The 26,856-nt window shown below is 35.9% G+C and overlaps 1 protein-coding gene across 1 annotated transcript; it reads left to right on the plus strand.

The window, feature by feature from the left end:
* Window positions 1-2,998: 2,998 nt before the first annotated feature.
* Window positions 2,999-6,621, plus strand: LOC143068971 (uncharacterized). Its single transcript, XM_076243387.1, has 4 exons — window positions 2,999-3,153; window positions 4,285-4,460; window positions 5,635-5,754; window positions 6,389-6,621. Exons 1-4 carry the CDS (start codon window positions 3,072-3,074, stop codon window positions 6,440-6,442), a joined length of 432 nt encoding a protein of 143 aa, XP_076099502.1. The 5' UTR covers window positions 2,999-3,071; the 3' UTR covers window positions 6,443-6,621.
* Window positions 6,622-26,856: the final 20,235 nt, after the last annotated feature.

Consider the following 26,856-nt stretch of genomic DNA (forward strand, 5'->3'; position numbering starts at 1 on the left):
GATAAATGGGATTTTACAACTTGCTTTTATTTTAACTCTTTATCGCATCATAAATTCCATTTTCGCTCAACCGGATGTATTTCATTACAAGCTCGGAACATTATTAAAGCGTTTATCTCTAGTGCAATTTAAAAACAACGCACTTTTTATTCAAAATATGCTTTGGATATCAATAAAATAAAACAGCTATACATTTACAAAAATAAGAATTCCTAATTTAATTAAGCCTTATCATGTATCATCTGTAAATATCACATACGCCTTTAAAATAGTGCATTATTGACCAGGATATTTACATTCATTCGCATATTTACTCGGGTAAATACTCAGCCTTAATGAGCGATACTGGTGTACACTACTTGTGTTCTTGTTGACATCTCTTAGACTGGTTCGTTAAATAAAAAAATGCATAGACAAGAAAAAATATTTCCTAGAAAGATCTAGAGTAGTTGACATTTCTGTCAATTTGCCTAGAGAGTGTAAGCTAGTTGCAGTCTATATATTTTAGCTTTAAATACATAACAACTTCACAGATGAGAAAATCGATAATTGATATTTTGCAATTAGAACATTGTTTGACATGATTATCGAGTGAATCTACATTAATTACGAGTTTGTATGTGAGTATCTTGGGATTCGATTTAAAGGTTTTAATGACCATGCAATGATAGTTGTAAATTGTCATTTAAAGTTTTTATCATATTTTAAAGTTATCATGTGACCATAATAAGATCCAATTATATTTAGTGATACATCTATGCAACTTCCGAAGCAAGCTGAAAGTTGTCGGTTATCCGAACTTTCTCTAATTCCTATGGTGGCCGGATGCAGCCATTTCGCATTTTCGCGTTTTCGCGTTTTCTCCTTTCACTTTGCAAACGCGAAATCGCGAAATCGAGAAATCGAGAAATCGAGAAAGGGAAATCGAGAAATTGAGAAATCAGGAAATCGGGAAATCGGGAAATCGGGAAATCGAGAAAGCGAAAACGCGAAATTGAGAAATCAAGAAAGCAAAAACGCGAAAGCGAAAAAGGGAAATGAAATAGATTTCTCGATTTCGCGTTTTCGCTTTCCCGATTTCTCGATTTCCCGATTTCTCGATTTCTCGATTTCGCGTTTTTGCTTTCTTGATTTCTCGATTTCTCGATTTCGCTTTCTCGATTTCTCGATTTCCCGATTTCTCGATTTCTCGATTTCGCGTGAAAGTGAAAGGAGAAAACGCGAAAAGGCGAAATGGCCGCATCCGACCACTATAAATTCCTCCGTTTGACTGACTGTCGAGTTTATTAGCTTCTGTACTTGACTTAGAAGTTAACATGTCTGATTCCGATCGTTACTGCATTAAACAAAACTTCACAAACGAATTCTGCTGAACATGCCTAATATGGTCACGTGCGTCACCGGAATTGAAGTCACTGCAGTGAACTTTTTTGTCTTTAGTAAATTACATGAGCAAATTAAGATAAAGAATTAAATTATTCATGTTAACACGTGGTCCAACAATAACGTGCACAGGTGAGTTAAATAAAAAATATATAAAATTCGTGTTTTCATGATCATAGCTAAAAAATGTAATTATAAGTATTGAATGCTTCTTTTTGTAACTTTATAGGGTTGTAAAAGCGTTGACGTGCGCACATTTTTAGAATGAAGCGCTTCCGCGTTTCATACAAAATGTACTTCGGTCAACGCTTTTACACCCCAATAAATTTACAAAAAGAAGCATTCAATTCTTAAATAAAGTAAACATCAATCTTTTAATCAAATATTTCATGGTCCGACAGGGGACGCAAAATAGGCAAATAAGAAGGTCACGAAAAGTGTGACTTCAAAAGGAACAGATTTTGGATGCAACATGCCACCTACAGAGAGACACGTATGTTTATTAAGATATAACAGTAACATAGACTTGTTCGTGGACAGCATATGATCCTTCAAATTTGACCCCTCTCCTTTCCCCGTAAAAAAGGAAATAAAGAAGTTTGCGTATGTAACTGAATGGTAAATTTGTGCTATAAAACACATGCACATATATAAAATATGCACAGGTATATCAAATAAGATATAAATAGCTTTAAAAAATAAAAGATTTGGTATGAATGCCAATACAGTGTTACACCTTATCGCTATTTGGCCGCCATTACTTGACATCACACAAGGTTCCCGTAAATTTTGACGTCATAATACAAAATATCTGACGCCACAATGAAAAATTGATTGTTGTATGGTGTTAATAGTTCAAGCGGGACAGATTCTCGGGTCAGCCGGGAATAGCGATAAGGTGTATTACAAGACAAATATCCTCCAAAGTCCACTGACTCGTGCGTTTACTTAATGCTGACGGATATCTAACGTTTAGACATGACTTTTTGTATTTGTCTTACAAATTTTGGTGTTTTCTGCTCTGTGGTCAATCTCTTCGGTACATTCCTCGTCTCAATGCTCCATTCGTATATATTTTTTTTTTAATTAATATGTATCGCGCAATAGTATAGTTAACAGACTTGAGCGTTTGCTATGTTACTCGTCCACCAAAGACACATTAGCACGTATATATGAACAAGTATATGTCTTCATAAGGCCTTCAAACAATGTGCAAAACCCATGGCGTATAAAAAGATATTTCGTGAATCGTTTTTTGTTTTTGTTTGAGAAATTATGCATGTAGGTAGTCATTTTCCATAATAAGGTTAATATACTGAGTATTGATATTTAAGACTATATGTCAAACATATAAAATGAATGCAAATAACTTAATTCAAGAGACAATATTTATAAACATGCATATTTAAGGATATGTAAGACTAGTCATTAAGTCAATAAACTTTAGTTATTGTGAAAATGGCCTTTCGGATTCTGGACACATTCATTAGTCAATTATGAGCTACGTTTCCTATACAATATCAAATCATTATGTATATAGAAACAAGCCCTTTAAAGATACATTGTATAAAATGTTCAATTATAAATCCAGGTTCAAAAATAGGGTCGATATTGTATTTAAAACGGCATTGTGAGTGTACATGTATAATATTAAATCAATAAAATTCTAAAAACTTGAGAAATCAAATATGGCTAACTTTAATGGAACGTGGTTTCACGATGGAAGCAAAGATGGATGGGAGAGATACGATGAATTCATGGATCTCATGGGTAGGCCTTTCTTTTATATATTAACATAATAATTATAATTTTATTATTATTTATTACCATTTTTATCTCATGAAAAAAATACCGTTTAGAGGGCGCCTAAGTAAAATCAGGTAGTTAAAAATGTTATGGAAGGTTCTATTACGGGCGAAGTCATACTGATAGTCTAGCTTACACGTGTATTCTTTAAAGACTTAGTACTTTCTTTGTGATAGTGTGGTCGTTTAGTACTGACCATATACTGTTATAGTCTTAGTCTATGACATTTATACAGGTGTTCAAACTTAAATCACACGTCTTTGAATGAATTAAATCTATTTCAATCGGTAGATAAAATGTTATTTTTTAGCAGGTAACACGGTATAGTAAACATTTCCCTCGTTGACATCACCACATTGGTTGATTTTTTCTTTTTTCTTTTTTTTTCTTTTTCTTGGGATTTTTAAGGGGGTTGGTGTTTATTCATTTATTTTAATTTTAGGATTTGGGACATATAAAATAAGTCTATTGTCCCGTTTAATTTTTAAAAGTACTAAACATTTAGAGTTTGTTAAACCATGGTCAATGATGGAAGTATTTTTTTAAATTGTACAACAGATACATGTACCGCTGAATATACATGTAACACCTGATTATCCGCCCAGGTTGTTGTTATAATTAACTGGTCCGTTGTTTCCAGAAACTGTGGGTTCAGATAAAATCATGCTTAATGGGTGCAGTAAAATCTTGCAATCAGGAAGTACTGGGCAGTGGATAGTCTTCTTGGAGGAGAAACAGGGTGAGGTGGCGTTGGAGGAGGAATCACCGATACAGTTTTCAATGTTTATGATTTAACAACCAGTCTTTGATAGAAACATGCAAAATGCTTATAAGTGATGACATGTCAACAAAGATAATGAATGTTTGCACACATTTTATGTTAGTCAAGAGAAAATAAATATAACTCTAAAATTTTATTTTTAGCTATTTGTAGATTTTCTAACGTCATCTACTGGAAAAAGCCTTATTTCCCAAAATTTCAACAACCAATGTCTCAATTTCAAAAGCTTATTTCTAATTTAAACTGTTATCTCACAAAACTAATATCTACCACAAACCCATCCCTTTAGATAGCATTTTTTTTTATGTTTAAAGGATTGACAGAGGCAAAAGACAGTTATAGAAACGCCTCCACTACAAGCAAATTTGACGTCAAAGGAAATGTTTGGACTGTTACCCACTCCAATTCTTCCTTAGAAGGAGAAAAGACACATGTTATTGAAGTAGGAAAGGAGTTCGCTGATAAAAACCTGGACGGCTCCGATATCAAGGTACATACAGAAACAGCAATCATTCAGTTTTAGTCTTTTGGCATATTTGTTGTGAATTTTATTTTATTTCCCGACCCTCCTCACCCATGGGTGAATGTAGATATGACAAATTAAAAAATTAAAAAAGATTTGCTATAGAAACCCCAAAGAATTAGAAAATAACGTTGAATGTGTTCAATTCCATTAGCACTGATGATTAGATGAATTATAATGTATTTTTTTTTTTATGTCCCACTTAGAGAATAATGATTTTCGGTCAGTGCGTTCGTCTGTTCGTTCGTCCTTTCGTCCGTCTGCCAGGTCAAGTTTTTGGTCAATGTAGTTTATGATCATTTTAAAGTTCAATCAACTTGAAACTTTGTACACGTGTTGCCTATGATTTGATCTTTCTAATTTTAATGCCAAATTATAGTTTTGACTCAAATTTCACGGTCTAATGAACATAGAAAATGATGGTGGACTTCCGTGTACTATGGAAACGTGCTTGGTTTAACTTTTATGAATTAATATCTGCACCAATTTTCTGTCTTTTTTGCTGGCATTCTTTAGAATTATCTAGTTTTGTTTTCGAGTTAAGAAAATCACAATAGTTACTGATTTCATTAGTTTCAATGACTAAACCTTTTCCTTTGCGTATACCATAACTAGAAATTTTGACGGTGAAATGGAAATAATTGTTTCTCTTGCCTTTCGATAACAAACTTTTTAGTTGGAAAATTGACGTGTTTTTATTTTAAAGTTATTTTGAAAAAGGTGGTGACCCATGTGTAAAAATTCATTACTATTTATCAACTAAATGTTTTGAACTTATTCTTTCCGACGTTGATTGACGATAAAATTGGTTAGGTATGAAAATTGAAAGATCTGGTATGATTGCTAATAAGGCAACTCTCCACAATGAGACCAAATTACCCAGAAACAAATTGACATAGGCCATCGTACAACCTTCAACAATGTTTAAACTCCATACCGCATAGTATGGCCATTTTGACATCCACAATTACAATGAACAGACACAATCAACTTTGAAACCTACGCTGGGCTCGTTCAATACAGATGATTTTCCTTCCTTTCGTTTTTAATTTTTCTTCTGTAATTTTTGGTATTGTAATGACAAAATAATTACCTTATAAACACAATTGTAATTTTGCCGCGTTATTATGTGTTTTAATAGGTTGTATTAGAGGTTAAAAACGACAACGAGGTTCAAGAATCTGAACAAAGTAATATGGAAGATGGTGAATGGAGAAGTTATAAAATAGTTCGTCAAATATCGGGTGATAGTATGACTGTAGTACGTAAATAAACAATACAATATAAAAAAAAAGAAGATGTGGTATGATTGCCAATTGCTCCACAAGAGACAAAATGACACAGCTATAGGTCACCGTACAGCCATCAACAATAAACAAAGTCCATATCGCATAGTCAGTTTTAAAAAGCCCCGAAATAGCAAATGTAAAACAATTTTCAAACGAGGAAACTAACGGGCTACAATGTTTTTGTAATTTAATTTACATATTAGTTTAAAGAATTGGTGTTCGAACCTTTACAAACTGCAATGGTTTTATTCTAATTGTATGCGATACAATTTAGCCGTCGACTTTTTGCTGAAATCGGTCATTACCAATGAATGCTTTTTCGATATCAAATCACGTGACTAAACGATTGGTCGTATCCATAAAAAAATCCAATCACAAAAAACAAAGAAAATAAATTGCAAAGAAGATAGAAATAAAACCGTTCGAAATTGATATCTTAAAGCTAAACAATTTATTTAAATATAAGGGTTTTCATTTTGTTTAGTTTTGCTTTATTTATTTTGTTTTGTTTCTATCTTTTTGTTTGCTTTTTTTCTAATTTTCAGTTTGAAATTCATTTATATCTTTTGTAAGCTTTGTGTAAAAGATTCATAACATATTTTGCAGACTATACATTCAAAGGGTAAATCAATGGCATACAAGATGAAAAGAGTGAAATAAAATCAGACTTGGAATTGGTACTTTGAAGAGTCTCCATTCTAATGAAGTGACTTGAACTTTGAACTCCTCAACGTCTGCTGATATGATGAGATCTTACTCATAATGCAATAGACACAAAGCTTGCAAAATAGAAAAAAAAGTAGTACAGTTCATTGTAAAATAAATTTCAAGTCAAACAATTTGATTTTTATCTTAGTCGTATACGCAACAATATTTGAGGTTTGAATTTGTTTGAGGCTAGGAAGAGCGTGTTTACAATCAATCATATCAAATATAGAAAGAATGTACTCAAGGGGAAACCGATATCATATGTAAGAATTCAGAAAACAGAAAAAAAAGAAAAAAAAAATCATATGAAAAATAATTACAAAAATAGAGAAAGAAAAACAACAATAACAAAAAATCACAAAGAAACAAATAAGATCGAGCAAGACGAATCCCACATAAAACGGGAATGAATTCAGGTGTTTCGAAAGAGTAAGAAGATTAATGGGTCTTTTCCTGATATATCGGTTTTCTCTATTTGTTAATCCGTCCACCCATGCAAGATTTAGCATTGGTGTATATCGAATTGATTGTGTTGTTCCCGCATAATAAAAAGAACAATACAGTTTATTAATAAAAGGTATTTATGGTATGTTAGCCATGAGGATAATGTTGCTTTTGTACAGTATATATTGAAAGAATAACAATTGCTTTACCCCATTAATATAGTGAGTTTTAACTGCAGAGACAAAAATGTCATGTTCAACAGTCCGTATCAGGATCTGCTTACCCTTCCAGAGCACCTGAGATCACCCCAAGTTTTTGGTGGGGTTCCTGTTGCTTAGTCTTTAGTTTTCTGTTGTCTCTTATGTACTATTATTTGTCTGTTTTTCTTTTGCTTTTTTAGCCATGGTTTTGTCAGTTTTTTTTTCGATTTATGAATTGGACTGTCCCTGTAGTATCTTTCGCCCTTCTTTCCTATGACCGTAGTTCTTGTAAAATGTAACCAAATCGAATCAATGTGGCGGTGTTAAACATGCTAGCGGGATCCTAACCCTCCCCTAACCTGGGGCAATGGTGTAACAGTACAAAATAAGAACGAACTATAAAAAATCAGTTGAAAAAGGCCTAACTCATCAGATGGATACAAATAGGAATACTACACAGATTGGACATGGCCGGGTGGTATATATCCCCAACAACAAAAGGACATTAGGTACAGATCTACTATGTTCACTTGTTGTTGCCAATATGTGTTTTGATTGAGATAAGCCATTTCAATTGATATTTTATAGTGTCTTTCTATGTTGTGATGTCACACTTTTGTTTCATGTCAGGGTGAATGTTTGCGCCTATTAAAACGCTTAAACCAGCGGTATTTGTTTGCAATTGTTCTAAGTCAGGTACCGGATGTTCAGTGGTTGTCGTTTGTTGATGTGGTTCATAATAAACTCATCATAGATACTAAATTTTATATATACGCCAGACGCGCGTTTCGTCTACAAAAGACTCATCAGTGACGCTCAAATCCAAAAAAGTTAAAAAAAAAGAAAAAAAAAAAAAAGAAAAAGAAAAAGCCAAATAAAGTACGAAGTTGAAGAGCATTGAGATCCAAAAAATCCTAAAAGTGTTGCCAAATACAGCTAAGGTAATCTATGCCTGAGGTAGAAAAGCCTTAGTATTTCAAAAAATTCAAAATTTTGTAAACAGTTAATTTATAAATATAACAATATCAATGATAATTCATGTCAGCATAAGTGTTCCTCGTTTCTCCCTTTTTTATATATAGAACAGACCATTGGTTTCCCCGTTAAATTGTTTAACACTGGTAATTTTTGGGACATTTATGGCTTGCTGTTCGTTGTGAGCTAACACTCCCTGTTGAAGACCGTACTTTGATCTATAATGGTTTATTTTTTCCAAATTGTGACTTGGATGGAGAGTTGTCTTATTGGCACTCAAACCACATCATCTTATATCTATGTTCCCTGTCCTTTCAAAAAGAGTTTCGTTGTTTTTGTTATTACTTTCAGTTTGTATGCTATTATATATCTTTTCATGCCTTTTCTGTTTCGTTATGGTATATATTTACACCCGTCTGTTAAGAAGGATTCAAGGCACCACATAACAACCCAGTAAACGTAACCACATCTTATTTTCATATTAAAACGTTGTGCATACTCAAGGTATTTAATTATCATGATTAGATCATTTTTGCTGCAGTCTCATATTTTTCCAAGTCTTTTTTTTTTCAATTTGATTGTCATATGTCTTGCTTTGTAATGAAATGGCATGCACACCTATTATGTAATTTTAAAATAAAACTGAACAAAGGTTGTGTTGTTTGTCAGTGAGACGTTATATAAAATATAAAACTAGGATATTAATACAACAACAAACTGTTAAAATTACGCGTTGGAAAGGCACGACTCATCAAATCAGTGCTGGTCACAAAACAAATAACAAAAGGACAAAAGGAGGAGAGATAGACAATAATAGCGCATTGACTTGACATATCAACGATATAAGGATGAGGCTTAGAAACGGGGAAATGCGAGGCTCTGTCGAATTAAAATATCCGCAATAACCATAAACATAATAATGTATAGCTATATATATAGTTTGCAAACCAAAAATATTAACAAGTGAAATATGTTATTTTTTAAAAATTGCAAAAGAAATAAATTTGAGTCGTTGTATACATTGGAAACAAGAACAGGTTAAATAGGTCGTATGAATAATTAATTATAATTTCGGATATTTCTGATTAAATATTCATGAGGAAAAGTGATAGCAGGTCAGTGACTGTATATGACATAGAAATATACGGTCAACGCATTTTGACTGCTCAAATAGAACGAGTGCAGTATAAAAACATAGGGTTGGTCTAAGAGTATTTGCTGTTATTGAAATCTAGTAAAAGTCCAATTTCGACTCATAAAAATCAACCTTCATTTCCAGCCAAAACATATAATTAGTGCGGATTTTGTATAAAGACGCCAGAAATAGTATGAGAAAAGAAATAAAAACAGCAGAATGTTGGAATACAACAACAAAACTTATCTCGTCTTCTAAAACACAAATAACTTTGAATTTTAGTATCTAATTGCTAATTTAGTAAAAATAAGTACGAACTTTTGAAGTCTTGGCGATTATTGATAGATAATTTGCGGTACAGTTTGTAGAATAATTGCACTTGACCAACATAATTTCAGTTTTAATATAGTCGAATATTTGTCCAAGTATCATGGATACTGTCCAAAAACAAAAACAAAATGAAGGAAATAATTACATATCATTGTTCTTTATAGTCAGAATGAAACGATTCTGGACCATGTGTTGCTCTTTTTCTAAATTAATTCTTTACGCGCTAAGAGAAGAAGAGAAATGCTGCTTGCTTGCTTTGAAAAGTGGGATTAGATCAGTGAAAAGTTGATCAAACCCTAGGCGGCCAGTTCCATTTTGGGTAGCTAGGATTACAAGCTGCCCGGTGCCAAATTTCTTTTCATCTATCAATTAGATATAGGAAGAATTGGTATATGTATGAGTGCCAATTAGACAATTCTCCATCCAAGTTACATTTTATAAAAGTACACCAATATAGGTCAAGTTACGGTCTTCAAAATTCAATATTAAGTATTTTGAATACAAAATAAATACATAACGTGTTATACATTTGTTTTTGAAAATACAAACATATATATTGTCACGTACCGGGGGTACGCAACTGCGTTACTCTGGGTTTCGTACCAGAGTCGTTTCTCTGGATACAGTCAAGGCTCAAGAATTGGTAGCGTTATTTTATCAACTGAATATTCGGATTCTCTTTATATTGATGCTGGGCGTCAAAATTAAGTGGGCTTCGGGTATCAGACGATTAATGCCAAGGATGATAATTATAATGACATCCCGGTTTATAATGCTTTATTTAATATCTTGATATAATTTTGCTTAGCCAGTGCTTTCTAAAAGCAACGAATTATTAATATACTGAGCCAGTGCTTTACTTGTAACCACTGCTTTATATCTATTTTATTTGGGCCAGTGCGTGTGTTGGACTGTTTGGTCTGAGTCACTCTTTGCTCTTATTCAATGCTTCCCCGTCTGGAAATGCTTTACCTTGTATACCGCCAATGCTTCTTTCTGAAGCCACTGCTTCTTCAGCAGCTAGATACTTAATTAATCACCTGGCTCCTTATTCAGGACCACTGCTTATAATTCTTATTCAGAACTATAGATTAATCTCACCTTTCTTCTGTCTCTTGATAACAATCCAACTGCTCAGCTTGAATTCCAAACCCAGAACAAACTAAACTGTGAAAACCTTGGTATATATAGTAAATTGTAGACTCGTCCATACAATAGACTATTCCAAAAACGACTTTATCACTAAAATGTTTTACAACACCTAAGCATATATGATATAACAAAGCACTATTGTGACGGTTATATACTTTGTAACAACTGATCATGATCGTGGAAATTCCGGTTTTGTAGGTCAATTCCTGACCCCAAAACAATTACTACTCACCCAGTAAAATGTAAACAAATCGAAAGTGAAAGTAAAACAATGTGTAAATAAATGAAGGGAATGAATGATATTTCTTTCTGTTGGACTTTACAATTGGATTATAAAATAAGCAAGAACCAGGTAAATTTGCAAATTAATCACATTACCCACGCCTCCAAGAAATGCGTCCCTGCATTTACCAAAATCAATTGAGCACATCTACATCAAGTGGACATCTTTCAGTCCCAAACTATCCGGGTTTTGCCTCGAGTCATTTCATTCAAAAACCACAATTCTAAATATCATTAAACAACTGTTACTTCTTCAGTAACTTATCACTAAAACAACTGTTACTTATTCAGTAACTAACCACTAGAACAACTCGTAGATGTATAATATACCCGACATGACAAGATTCCCACTCAACTGTTTACTATTACTTAACATGGGCATCAACTTTAGAAGTTAACTTTATCCTAAGAACCCTTAAATCATTTTCCATCTGTATTTCAAATATGCATGCTGACAGATTTTTGAAGAAGTTATTTTGACCATGAAACCAACAAGCCAAATAGTACATTTGAAAACCACCGAAAACATCACAAAGCCAAAACATGGTATGAAATAATTTTGCCTAACAACCGGCCACTTATGGACCACTCAAAGAGCTTGTTGCGAGGGATCTTTAACGTACACAAAGCGTGGTACTCCCTGAACACGGGACCTCGGATTTAACGTCCCCATCCGACGGACATCATTATTAGATATATAAAGAAACAAGGCATTATATATAAACAATAAAACACAAAAGTTTTCATAATTCTTGGAAATCTTTTTCCTTTAACAAGTAACTAAATATCTGTATTGTCTGTTCTTCGCGAACACTCACTTGTAAATAAATCACACGATAGAGCAATCAGGATACGTATCCCGTCGGACTGATCACTGAATAATTCAGTCAGGCCTTCCTGGCTATGGTATTTGTATGCTTATTCCATCAAATATTACTTCATTTTTTCCATATTTCAGTTTCCTCTACATCTTTTCCATTTTCCTTGTATCTTCTCACCACTCTTCTTTCAACCAGCATTAACCCAGAGGTAGCCAGTGGCCTGACAACCTGTGCTGGTACATGGGTTGGGATGGTTCCAGTCGTAGTTGTCGTTACAGTTCCTATGTCCATAGGCGAGGACGAGAACAACAGTGGTGATGGGTTTGACACGGAACTGTCATCTGAATCAGTATCCATCATTCTCGGTATTAGAAACGAGCTTGACACAGGTGGTACCACTACAGTTGCAGTTGTGGTTGGCAACCTGGGTAATGCAAATCTCTTGGCTATTGGCTGTGGCCCTAACGAACTCTTTAGGGTATCTAGTAGTCTCTTCTTTGAAGAATTAGCCACCGGTAGAGGAGACGTGCTCTTCCTGACTACTCTGCTTTTGATTAGTGATCCTGTAACCATCACTGATGTACCTGTTGTGCTTTTCGTGGATTTTGTAGGTTCTCCAAGGACATCCGATAGGGTGCCTGGATTTTGTTTCTCTCATTCACTATCGGTATCATCAATGGCTGACAAGGATGCTGCATGTCTCCTCCTCGGGTGCCTCATAAAATCACTCTTCCTGCTTGTTGCATACGGACACCAATCACATAAGTACTCTTCTTCTGAAGACCTTTTCTTTGCACATCCTATAACATGACCCTCCAATTCCTTCTCTGTTTGGAACCGTATTTGGCAAACAGGGCACCTCCATCTTTCCCGTGGTGTCTTCTTTGTGTTAGCCATCTGTAATATAAGAGAACTCATTGTAAATATATACATGTATATACAAAATGAAGTGTTATGTACAGTTATACTTTCTATACACGTTTCATTCATTCATCATTTTTATTTATATTTTCTTTTACTTTAATCTTGAACATAATCATTTAACCAAGCGGGAGGCTTCTTTTCCCGTCTTAATCTTGGTAAATTAATGTGTTCGTCTTGTTCAATGGTCTCATATCTATTCTGAAAATCAAATTCAATTGGGGCACTTTCGTCAACAACTTGGGCTTGATCGTTCATTTCGGATACCTGATTTGACGGCTCGAGCCCTTGTAAACGCTCACCTAATAATGGTTCACCTAACAACCGTTGATCCTTGCATCGTCTCATGCGATCAACATGAATCACTTGTGGTCGGCCCTTTCTGCCACAATTAACTAGTAGGTAGGTTACATCTGAGTATTGTTTTAACACTTTAAAGGGACCCCGCCAATAACTAGTAAACTTAGGGGATTGGCCAAGCTTACGTACAGGAAAGAAAACAAACACTTTATCATTTTTATTAAATTTATTCCAACTTAAATGTTTGTCATGATATTGCTTCTGTCAAAGCATTTCTCTGTTAACATGATTCTGTACAAACTGGTGGGCGTCTTCCATTCTTTCCTGTGACTCCCATACCCAATTGTTAGCTGGAATAGACTTCACTTCCCTTGGGAGTTCGTACATAATATCTACAGGAGTAGCTACTTCTCTTCCCATCATCATACGGTTCGGAGTGCTGCCGGTTGTTTCGTGTACAGCTGTTCTGTAAGCCATCATCACATAAGGTAGAAGCTGATCCCAGTTTGTGTGATATTCGTCCACGTACGCACTTAGCATTTTTACTAGAGTACTGTTGGACCTCTCAACCATACCATCGGATTGTGGGTGATATGGGGTTGTACGGGTTTTGCTGATTTGTAGGAGGTTACACATTTCAGAGAAAAGCTCACTCTCAAACTGACTTCCTTGATCTGAATGAATCAGTGTAGGTATCCCGAATCTGCAAATAATTTCTGTTACTATGATATTTGCAACTGTCGATGCTTCTATGTTCACCAGTATGTATTTATTGTCGTTGGCGGTTTTTGGCAACTCGCCCAAAATGTCGACGGCTATCCTTTCCATGGGAAAGCCTGACCTTTGAATCTGCATTGGCGCTCTCTTTCGTTTTTGTGGGCCTTTCCTTCTTACACAGGTCTCACATCCTGTTATGTAGGCCACCACATCCCGACGCATTCCAGGCCAATAAAACCTGTCTTTTAATCTTCCTAATGTTTTTCTTATCCCAAGATGTCCCGATGTCTTATTGTCATTTCATTGCTGTAAAACGACGCGCCTTTCTTTCATGGGTATGATGACGCGTAGTTAACTTCCCGTGCTTTGCTCTTTGCACAACAAACCGTTATCAACTTTCAATGTTTCGTATTGCGACCATAAACTCTTAACTGCATAATTACATTCCCCAATTTCTTTGAAAAGCGGTTTCTTGCCATTTAATACCCAAGTCTTTATCAAGGATATGTTTTCGTCTTCTTGTTGTAGCACCAACAGCGTCTTATTTTCATCACTCCCATCATTTATACAGATAACTGCTTCGTTCCCCTCTATAGATGGTGCTCGTGTTACAACATTAACACGTACTAGTTTCTTCTCCCAGTCTTGTTCGAAGCCACATTGTTTACATGGCATTCTGCTAAGTGCATCAGCATTTCTGTGTTGATTTCCAGGTCGGTGCTTAATTTTCATGTTATACGAACTAAGGACTTCCAGCCATCTCGCCAGCTGTCCTTCTGCGTTCTTAAAATTCATTAACCACTGCAGAGAGCTATGGTCAGTTCTAACAACAAACATTCTTCCATACAGAAAATGCCGAAAATGCTTAACAAAATGAACTACGGCGAGTATATATATACTCTTTTCGAGTTACGCAATATTTACGCTCGGTCTTCGAAAGTGTACGGCTACCATAAGCAATAACCGTTTCTTTTCCGTCTATTTCCTGGGACAGGACTGCTCCAATTGCAGACTGACTTGCGTCCGCATCGAGTATAAAAGGTCTCAAAAATCTGGATGTGACAGTATTGGCGCCTCGAGGAGCTTGGATTTCAATGTCTGAAACGCATCTTGACACTCCTCTGTCCACGTATCTCCTATAATATCCGCACAGGCCGAGAAAAGAGCGCAACTCGCTTACATATTTCGGTTCTGACCATTGTTTAATAACCTCCACCTTTTGTGGATCCGTTGCCACACCATCCTCACTTATTACATGTCCAAGGAAGGACACTGATTTTGCGAACAACGAATACTTTTTGGGTTTTAACTTTAACCCGGCGTCAATCAATCTATCAAAAACCTGTCGCAAATTAGTTAACATCTCTTCAAATTTCTGCCGACTACAATAATGTCATCCAAATACACCAAGCAAATGTTCCACTGTAGTCCAGCCATAACTCTTTCCATTAACCGCTCAAATGTTGCCGGAGCACAGGCGAGCCCAAACGGCATTTTACGAAATTGGAAAAGTCCACGCCGTGTCGCGAACGCAGTTTTAGGGCGGTCACTCTCTTCTACCTCTACCTGCCAATAACCTGAGCAAAGGTTTAAAGTTGAGAACCACTTGTTGCCAGCTAGCTGCTCCAATGAATCGTCTATTCGAGGTAACGGATACGCGTCTTTTACCGTAAGGTCATTGAGTCGACGATAATCGACACAGAAGCGAGTCGACCCGTCCTTCTTTTTTTACAAGTACGATCCCTGATGACCATGGCCCTTCAGACGGCTCGATCACGTCTCGTTCTAGCATATTGTCAATATGTTTGTCAATTTCGTCGCGCATGGCTACCGGTGTCCGCCGAGGTGGTTGTTTGACAGGATAATTTGTTCCGGTGTTGATGCGATGGCGTACAATACTAGTACATCCGAGATCGTTATCAGACAGCGCAAAAAACGACTTGTATTGCTGCAAACAGTTAGTAACTTGATGTCTCTGCTTCTCAGTCAAATGGGAACTTGCTTCATTGACCAGCTTCTGCAATTCGTTGTCCACTTTTGGATTTTTGTGTTCTTTACTGGTGTTTCCAGTCATGGTGATGACATCTTCTACTGGGCTTATTTCTCCAACAATGGTTCCGGCTCGTATTGTTGTAACATTATTTGAAACATTTAGCAATCTTATTGGCACATGTTCTCGTGCTTCAACCAGGGTTTTTGCCAGTAAAGCGTACGTTGTCCCTCTTTACAAACTTCTCGCATGGCTCAATAATGCCTATCTGCAGTTTACTGGTTAACGTATCATAGTCATTAATCCTACCACGTGAAAAAGCTTCTGTTCCTGGTGGTATACTGATATCATCTGCGGCTGAAATTCTGTAACAGCCTATTTTGCCAGAAAACGCCATAGGATATGTGTTACTTTTGCATTGAAGGGTTTCCTGTTGTAAATCTATTTTGCAATTATTCTTTTTCATAAAATCTAAACCCAGTATCCCGTCAATAGATATATCAGCAACCAAAGCTTCAACTATAAACTTGTCCAATCTCTATACAGAACATTCCCTTACCAGCTATGCTTAGCTCTGTTCCATTTGCCGAAATAATGACTTGGGTTATTGGTTCAAGTTCCGGTCGTTCCTTTTTATGTATTCTGTAAAACAAAGCGTGCGAAACTAAAGTTACCGTGGCACCAGTGTCTATTAAAAACTTGGTAGGCTGGTTATTAACGGCGACGTCAATGTACACACCAGCTTCCATGTTTGAAGGATATGCTCCCACGTTAATTTTTCTTCTTTCCATCCGCCTGTGCCGATTGTTGTAGTGTAAAGGCCGCACTGCTCCGTTTCCCCTACCATTGTTTCCATTGTAAGGCTTCTTAGGAGCTCTACATTAATTTCTAAAATGTCCAAATCTTCCACAATTGTAGCACTGTATCTTGTCTTTCCATCAAGGCATATGGGTATCAGAGTCTTTCCTTGTCATATCGCTTTTAAAATTATTAAGGTCCTTTTGTAGTGATTCAATTTTTGTTGAAAAGTCTTCCATCATTTTTGCCATTTTATCGTAAGACTCATTTGGTTCTGTGCATGTGGCGCGCATATGACCTCTGCCAGTGTCATATTTTCTTTCAGCCTTGTAAAAAGCTTCTAATTCTACGGCAAGACATATTGTTTGATTGAGGTTTTCCGGCCTAGATTGTTTTATCCTTATTCTCATCTCTGAATCCACAAGAGAATCTAAAAATTGTTCCCTTGCTAAAGTTTCTTTAACCTCGCTTGGTGCGTTGGGATAAGTCTGTTTACCAATCTTCTTATGGCCTGACCAAGCTTCGGCAAACTTTCACTTGCTTTTTGTCTTCTTTCTTTTAATTGTACTCGGTACAACTCAGTCTGGTTTGAAGGCGAAAATCTTTCTTGCAATGCCTTTATTAAGGTAGTATAATCCATTCTTTTCTCAGTAGGTAGATCACTAAACACTCCCTGTGCTTGTCCTCTTAAAGCTGTTGCAAGGTACAGACCCTTCTCTTGGTCATCCCAGTTGTTGATCACCGCACAGTCATCAAAATGTGACTTAAAATCGCTCCATTCACTCGTTCCATCATAGTTGGCAAGCTTAATTTCGCGCCGTGTCTTCCCCTGGCTAGGTTTGTCAGCGGAACTAGTGTTGCGGACTTGCTTGTTTTGGCGTAATTCCTCCCTCAGTATCGGTGATACATCTGGCATCGGCATTGCTTCGGTTCCTACTTCTTTCTTTGTGGTGTCTGTCTTCTGCGTTGTCTGTTCTTTTAAATTTGGCCGCGCTCCTTTGTCGTCCGTCTTAGTGGTAAATGGCCCATATAAACGCGGCACTTCGGGTGTTGGAACATTCCGACCTGTACCGACACTGGCACGCTGCGTATTTTGCATGAAATCGCCGTGACGCGTTTGAATTATACCAGAGTCACTTAAATCTTTTACTGGGATTTTTGGGGTAGAATGTAAATTTACACTTGGTCCCTGGCTCATTAAAGTCTGCATTCTATCGCTTAATTCTTCTTCTAACAAACTTATTTGCTGCCCTAACGCATTATACTTGTCCATTTTTAATATTTTATTTAAAATATATAGAGAGCCTTGCTGTATCCCACCGCTGCCACCAAAAACTATGTCACGTACCGGGGTTACGCAACTGCTTTACTCTGGGTTTCGTACCAGAGTCGTTTCTCTGGATACAGTCAAGGCTCAAGAATTGGTAGCGTTATTTTATCAACTGAATATTCGGATTCTCTTTACATTGATGCTGGGCGTCAAAATTAAGTGGGCTTCGGGTATCAGCTGACGATAAATGTCAAGGATGATAATTATAATGACATCCCGGTTTATAATGCTGAATTTAATATCTTGATATACTTTTGCTTAGCCAGTGCTTTCTAAAAGCAACAAATTATAAATATACTGAGCCAGTGCTTTACTTGTAACCACTGCTTTATATCTATTTTATTTGGGCCAGTGCGTGTGTTGGACTGTTTGGTCTGAGTCACTCTTTGCTCTTATTCAATGCTTCCCCGTCTGGAAATGCTTTACCTTGTATACCGCCAATGCTTCTTTCTGAAGCCACTGCTTCTTCAGCAGCTAGATACTTAATTAATCACCTGGCTCCTTATTCAGGACCACTGCTTATAATTCTTATTCAGAACTATAGATTAATCTCACCTTTCTTCTGTCTCTTGATAACAATCCAACTGCTCAGCTTGAATTCCAAACCCAGAACAAATAAACTGTGAAAACCTTGGTATATATAGTAAATTGTAGATTCGTCCATACAATAGACTGTTCCAAAAAACGACTTTATCACTAAAACGTTTTACAACACCTAAGCATATATGATATAACAAAGCACTATTGTGACGGTTATATACTTTGTAACAACTGATCATGATCGTGGGAATACCGGATTTGTAGGTCAATTCCTGACCCCAAAACAATTACTACTCACCCAGTAAAATGTAAACAAATCGAAAGTGAAAGTAAAACAATGTGTAAATAAATGAAGGGAATGAATGATATTTCTTTCTGTTGGACTTTACAATTGGATTATAAAATAAGCAAGAACCAGGTAAGTTTGCAAGTTCATCACACTATCATCATGATCATAATCACGTGCACGCTGTTTCAGGTAAAGAACAAATATTTGCAGATTCATTTCATACGACTATGGATATAATTGCGTTTGTTAGAAACATAGATATTTGATTAGCTTTATTTAATGATTCAGTCAGCAACCGTATCATTAATTTCTTATTAATTTCGTACTTTTTCATATATTATCAAGCTTGAAATAGTTACGTATTTATAACATGTATAATAGCGACTCATACCTATATCCCTAAATAACTACATAGAAAATGCCCCCTATCTTAGGAGCAAATGCCAAGTTGAAGATCCTCGGGCTATGTTTTGTATATAGCCATGCACAATATGTTAAATTGGTCGGGACAGATCCGTTTGCTCCAAAAATGCGTCCTTTTGCGCCACAACTTTTGTTCTCCAATGCTACTTTTGCGCCACCTGTTTTCAAATTACATGGTATCATTTGCACCAACAATAAAACATACGATTGCGCTAATTAGAAGAAAAATGACTTCCCTCCTCCTTTATTCGGCAAATGTTTAATTCTTCTTAATGCTGTTACATAGATATTTCCAAATTTAATGTATGTAGTAGCTTGTAACTTCCCGTTAATGTCTAAAACGACAAACATTGAAGGATGAAATGCATAATTACAGTTCATAATAATTCCTGTGGAATGCTTCTGCTCCAGTACTGTTACGTCTTGCGGAAAATAGAGTTTCAGCCCATACGGATGATGGGAACATAGCACTGTACCATAAACATAATCAACAAAATCTTCTATTTTATTCTCTTTTGGCATATCATGTAATAAATATTCAGCAAAGTTTTCTTCTCTCTCTGTACATGGACTTTCTAATGCATTTTAAGTCATCTCTCCAGATACTCATCTTCATGGTGAAGTATCTCCGAACATATGATAATTTTTAAGCCAAAAATAAGAATAATTGGAACATGCATTCCATCCTGTATGATGAGGTTCGTCTGCCACATTTGGCATATGCAGTCTGTGGATAACCTTTAAAAAGATCATCAAAGCTAAAATAACTTCCCAGGTATGTATGCAACTGTTACATAGGTGCATGACTTACCGTGTTAATCTATTTATCTTATTTGGAATGGCTTACTGATAAATAGTTATATCAATCAGGCAATTGTTACATAAAAAGCCAATAAGAGCCTCCATCAACACGTGTTTAGTAGCACTGTGTTATACAATCGTTTGTATCTAATACTTTGGTCGTTAGAAATCTCTTGTTATTCAATGTTTATTTTTAAAATAGAATGTTAATAAATTATGTTTCAACTGAAAATAAGGGACATAACAACGTCAACAAAGTGTGATTGGTATTTTCAAAATCTCTATAATGTAGTGTTCACCTAATATTGATGGTAACACGGTCACCACCGGCTATATATATAGTATCTGCAATTGGAAATATATCCTTGCTACAGAATGATATGTTGCCGCTTAACGACATGAAGACTGGACTATGTCATTGTCTCTTTGAATTTAGAATTACTCTTTTCGAGTTATTAACGTCACTTTGACATACTTTAAAAAACTGATATTCTGTCTCAGAAATTGCCATTTGCATTTATGCATATTGATGTTATTTATTTTCCTATACTAGTATCAAAATTTTTCTTTTAATGATTGAATAGTCACGACAATATAGGACAGAAAGATGCATTGATTAAACCAATAGTAGGCATAAGAAATGACCAAGATATTCATTTTTCATTATCGGCTAAAAAAAATTGACAAAAAAGAAATATTTATCCAACGTATATAATTCTGTCAGGTTTTGCTTCTTGTGAATTACTCTGCTATCGTTTTGTTTTCGTAGTCAAAACTTTTGTCCCTTAGTGTACCTTGTGAAATCACATGCAGACATGTAAAAAAACAAGCAAAAATGTGAATTATTTCCTAACCTCTCTTTGGCAGTTCCCTTTTTTTCTGACAAGATACTATATAGTTGAAACAAACAAACAAACAAAACAGTGTTCAGTGCAGCAAAAACAAATTTATTGACAAAAAGATATAGTGAAGAAGTTACCTTTTTAATCAAAATTAACATGTTTTTCTAACACTGCTTATTTCGTCTTAAAGCTAATACTAGTATACTAAATCCAAAACCCATTTATTTTTCAGTCTGGGATAACGTGGTTTATAATTTAGTGGATATATCTTTCTGCAAGTGCTATTAGTTAGCTTGATACTTTGTCGGAAAGGGAATCATGCCAGATCTTCATTTTTATCATGTAGAATCATTAGACAAAAAGTTTTATGTTTTATTTCTACAATAAGTCTTAGCCAGTTGTCCTTTCAAGCAATTAAATTTTGCTAATCTTATGTGTCCCATACTGTCAATCTTTTAAGAAACATTTAGCCTCACCACGTTTATTAATGAAATATAGCAATGCCTTTATCGAATATAGCTGAATGTTCCCAAAATAAAAAGCATCTAGAAATGAATGTAGAAGAAAAAAAACAATTTTCGAATGTAATGCTATTCGGATACATGTATCAGTGAGCTGTGCTCATTCGTTTTGGAGACTCAAGATGTAGTAAAAATGAAACATTTATTATTGTCACTTTTCAACATCTTTTCAGTTGCTGGAGAAATGCGTAATGAGAGCAAATTTGTCCTACAATGTGAGGAACTTAAGACAAGATAAAGACCGTGTTCACTTTATATACAATACCTTGCAATTAGTGGCGTAGCTTGCATGTATGCTCAGATGCTCAAGCATCCACATCATTTTGGCAAACAATTTTTTTTAATAAATATATGATTGCATATGTTCACAGCAGATACAAACGGTGATATCCGAATGTTAAAAGGGTGAGGAATTGAAAATATCGTCCAATCATTTACAAAGCAGTATGCGTGGTATTTCCCATAGGATCATTTAGTGTATTTAAGCAAGATGGATAAATCGCAAAAAAAGTTTTCTCTACTTTTTCGTGAAAAGTCTACGTCGTAGTTTGTCGTCGGCTGCGACAAGCATAGAGGGTGGTTATAACAAGTCCGCATGTTTAGTCTGAAATTGAGCAAGTTGACAATTAAACCGGTATATCCTGATAACGTTTCCTGTGATGCGAAAGACAACGTGATAAAAACTGTATTTGTATAATGGAGTGTCATCATTTCTTTGCTAATAAATACCTTCTCCATCTAGTTACAAATATTTTAATTTTATTTTCAAGAAAAGAGTACCTATGTCCCAGCATTACACTTATTTTATTTATCGAAGATACAAAATATCTGGAGAAAAATAACAGCTTCCGAACAAATGCAAATGGATTTCAGTTATAATTTATATTTCCAATGGGTTCAAAATAGATGATCATGAAACAATTTCGCACCCACATCATTTCAACCCTGGCTACGCCACTGGCAATACAAGTCTTTTAAACAATACTACAACAATGTGGGGTTTATGATCGAAAATACGATTCACTGTATATGTTGGACAACAACCACACCACCCCTTTCCCCATCCTCAAAAGAGGGACGAAAGATACCAAAGGGACAGTCAAACTCATAAATCCAAAACAAACTGACAACGCCATGGCTAAAAATGAAAAAGACAAGCAAACAACAGCACACACGACACAACATAGAAAACTAAAGAATAAACAACACGAACCCCACCAAAAAACTAGGGGTGATCTCAGGTGCTCCGGAAGGGTAAGCAGATCCTGCTCCACATGCGACACCCGTCGTGTTGCTTATGTGATAACAATCCGGTAAACAGTCTAATTCGGTAGGTCACATTCAGGAAAGGGAAGGGGATTGTAGTTACGACGTAAGGAACATATCCGATATCATTTGTGATACGGTTATTCCATAACGGTCAACCAACTCGTGATGGCGTCCGTAAAATTTACGAAGGGATGATTTCAACTTCGCCATTTGGAACTCTTGGTTAAATAGCTTCCTTGTGAGCAGCAACCCTCTATCAAGAAAATCATGATAGGAAATGCAGGCACGGGAATATCGTATCAATTGGGAGATATATACCCCGTATGCAGGTGCTGCTGGAATGTTGCTACTTAGAAATGGAAAGTTCACAATTGGAAAGCTGAAATCATCTCTTTTGTCGTAAAGTTTTGTTTTCAACCGACCCTCATTGTCAATTTCTAGATGTTAGTCAAGATATGAGGCCGACTTAACTGTATCTGTAGTATCCTTTATCTCTAGCTCGATTGGAAAGATGCGTTCCACATAGTCACCAAATTTTGAATTATTTAGTGAAAGAACATCATCTATATAGCGAAAAGTAGAGTTAAAGGATAGTGCTAACTTCTTATCTTTCTTCCTAAGAAGTTCCTGCATGAAGTCAGCCTCATAATAATAAAGAAACAAGTCGGCAAGTAGAGGGGCACAGTTTGTTCCCATTGGAATGCCGACAGTCTGTTGAAAAACACGTCCTCCGAACGTAACAAATATGTTGTCAATCAAGAAATCAAGCATCTTGATAATATCAGTTTCAGAGAATTTTTTGTTCGAATCAGAGTGATCCTTTACAAAGTAGGATTTATCCCTCCCTAAGACAAGATACTTGTATCTACGTTGGCCATTCTTTTTTACGAAGCAAAGCAATACCAACCCTTTCAATTTGTCTTTTAGTTTGGAATGTAGAATACTAGTGTACAGAGTAGAAAAGTCAAATGTTTTAATACTGTTACAAGATGAAAGAGAGTTAGATTGTATGTACTCTAAAAGATTTTTGGAATTTTTAAGTATCCACATCTGATTCACGCCCCCTCTAGAATAAGCAATAACTTTGAAGCCCGTCTTTGATTACTGATAAAATAGATGTTAATAATTTAGAAAGAGGTTTCGTGGAGCACTTGGAAGACCCAGCAATATACCGTTGTTTGTAAGGACACTTATGTAGTTTAGGTATCCAATACAGTGATGGCAGATCCAGTTCTTCATCTTTTGTTGAAATTCCAAAGGAACACAGAACAGACCTATGATTATCCAGGATTTCCTCTTTGGTAAGTGTCGTGAGGGTATATGTTGAGTTTCCAAGTGAATTGTCAATACCTAATTCGTTTATCAAGCAGTTAATGTAATGGGTTTTGTATACAAAAACGATGTTGTTTGGGGCTTTATCTGCGGGGACAACAACATATTTGTCATGGAGGTAGGATAGTCGTTTTTCAACATTTGGGTCTTTAAAGATTGACGTAGCATGGGCATTGATAGACCCATTCAGTTTCTTAATTCTGATTTGTATCAACGACCTCACTGCCTTAATCCATTCGGAAAGAGTGTCTACGTCTTCCTTCTCGCGCTTAGCCCATTGCCTGGCATAATCCTCAACTGAATCCATCAACATTTTAAAGTTGAATTTCCAATTGATGGATTTAGGCTCACGATATTTCGGACCTTTCGATAACACATTTCGTAGAGAAGTGTTATTAACAATGTTGAGGTCACCGGTAATAACGTGGCCAGCGGGATTGTATGTGAATTGGGAACTAGCACAAGTGCAATCGGGAGGTTTAGACTTGATGTCGTCAATATCGAGATCCTGCAAAACGTGTTTGTAATTGAAAATTTTAGTTGCAATAGGTTTGGTATAGGTATAAGAAATGATTGGTACAGACTGGTCTTTGAAATAAGGAGGTATTTTCGATTGAACTAATTTATGATGAAGGATAATGCCTAAGTTGACGCCATCGATACCTTTGTTGGCAAAGGAAAGATTAAGGAAAGATCTTTTCTCCTTTTCATCTTTGCCAATGCGTACTGGCTTGAAAAGTCTGTGACTTGCAATATCCGAAATTATAGCTGTAATTTTGTATAGGTTTGAATGAGGGTTTGTAACAGTGGATTCCAAACATAAATTGAACAGAGAATGAAGTTTTGAAAGGGGTAATGAATAAAGTTTCGGGCGAATGTGATGAATACCTAACGGCTTTTGTATAAATGGCAGCAAGTCATTAATAGATACATCATGCAGAGAAGGTGATGTATAATGACGATGACCATGACTGCGTCTACGTCGAAGAGTCGAGTTGAAAATATTCATCACATTCACCGAGTTACACGAAGGACTAGATAGAATACCTATACCATCAATTTTGTCATTGCAACCATAAGGTGTCGCAGTTCCCAATTGTCTAATCCAGTAGTCCTCTTTTTGTCTACGGAGAGTTGTTAAAAGATTAGGATTGTTAGAGCTATGGTATATCTTTTCGATAATGCGAACTGTCATGGAAACGATGGAATGATCTGGCTGATTGAAATGCTGGTATAGAATATCGTTAGCATTGATGTTAATGTCTGATCTATGACCGCACATTCGTTTGTTAAGCCTTCCTTTCGTTTCACCGACGTATACCAATCCGCAAAAGTTGCACTCTAATCCGTAGACGACATTTATCGATTTACAATTCAGATCATCGTAACTTCTGGTAAAATATGACTTCTTGGTCAAATTGCTAGTGAATTCAGCATCTGTAATTAAAATTCCACAAGTTTTGCAGGCTTTGGTCTCACATTTCGAAATGCGACAGTGTTGTACTGTGTCATCAAAAACCAAAATGTCTTTGAGGAGAACTGAACATGGCTGTATATGTGTAATATTGCTGTTGTCACTAGGACGATGATCTGAATGAGTCATGTTTGTGTTATTTGTCATGTCTGGTGATGAGGGGAGTACGATACCTTGCAGTAAGTTGGTGATTTTGGGTCAACATCTACTGTGACCAGGTAATCTGGCTCAACATTCCGTCTGCTTGGTGGGATGATACAGGGAATATATACCAATGTCTCCCTAGCCCCACTCCGCATGGCAGAAAGTGGTGAGGCATATCCAGGTCCTCCGCAACAAGCTGTCGAGAAAAAGAAAAATGTGTTACAGCCGATTGCATTGAGTTTGTAGGCAAAGGTAATAATTTTGGTAAGTTATTGGGTTAGTTGAACTACCCTCCTTTTAAGTTTAGACTAGTCCGACAGATAACCAATCTATCCGTCTGTAGAACTAGGCGTCTTCGAAAGGAGGATATTAAACCTTTCCTAATAATTCCTTCACGTTACAGCTAGCAAGTAAGCTAACCAAAGATATTTCCTTTGCCTACACATTCAATGAAATCGACTGTAAAAAAAATAAAAATACAAGGGGAAAAGTATATTTGAATTCATAGTAGTGTGACTGTACAAACAATATTTCCAGACAGAAGTGTGGAGCAACGAAATGCACAAATACAATAGATAGATAATTTTATTAACCAATATCGCTACACTTGATTGCATTTAACTAAAAGCATACTCTATGTGTACCATACAATTAAAAAAAAAATGTTTATTACATTTCTTATATCTTATAAGCTTATCATGAAGTAGTCTGGATATTTATTTAAAATTACGTAATTTTATACACCTGACAGGAGAAGAATTAATACTGTTCAGAACACTATATGCGCACATTAAATAAGATATTTATGAATCACCTTATATATAAAAGATCTTGCGCAATTGGCTTTAACATGAAATCATTAAAAGATTGATTAATTGTTGGTTGCTTAACGTCCAGTGGCAAATATGTCATGCATATTCAGGACGAGAACAAGTTAATAATAAATACAATATGAAGGTCTAGTAATAGAGGCCATGCGGGATGATGGTCGGGGAAATTTGGACTGCCACTGGATAGGGACAGAAATTTTGCCTTGCAACAGGCCACATACGAACCCCTCAAATCCGCATTAAAAGAAAGCTCAACACAACTACAGCAATCGAAACAAAAACAAAAGAAGAACACAGATAAAAATGATTACTCAAAACCACAAAGAATGTCGTATATAGACGTATAAATGTAATTAAATTTTTTGAAAATGCAGGAACTTAAATGAAAACATCCACATTAGTCAAAATTAGTGCTGCACACTGATCTAAAGACATTCGCAGTCACGTCCTGTAGAGCGGTCTAAAAAAATAAAAATAATGTTTTTTTTAACTTTAGAACTCACCAG

Source organism: Mytilus galloprovincialis, chromosome 3 (genome assembly GCF_965363235.1).
Source record: "Mytilus galloprovincialis chromosome 3, xbMytGall1.hap1.1, whole genome shotgun sequence".
NCBI classification, from domain to species: domain Eukaryota; kingdom Metazoa; phylum Mollusca; class Bivalvia; order Mytilida; family Mytilidae; genus Mytilus; species Mytilus galloprovincialis.

Bases quoted from the DNA above. Each gene is read 5' to 3' on its own strand.
- LOC143068971 (XM_076243387.1), top strand. From the start codon at position 3,072: ATGGCTAACTTTAATGGAACGTGGTTTCACGATGGAAGCAAAGATGGA. The intron at 3,154-4,284 runs GTAGGCCTTTCT...TTATGTTTAAAG, and splicing joins TGAATTCATGGATCTCATGG to GATTGACAGAGGCAAAAGAC. The intron at 4,461-5,634 runs GTACATACAGAA...GTGTTTTAATAG, and splicing joins TGGACGGCTCCGATATCAAG to GTTGTATTAGAGGTTAAAAA.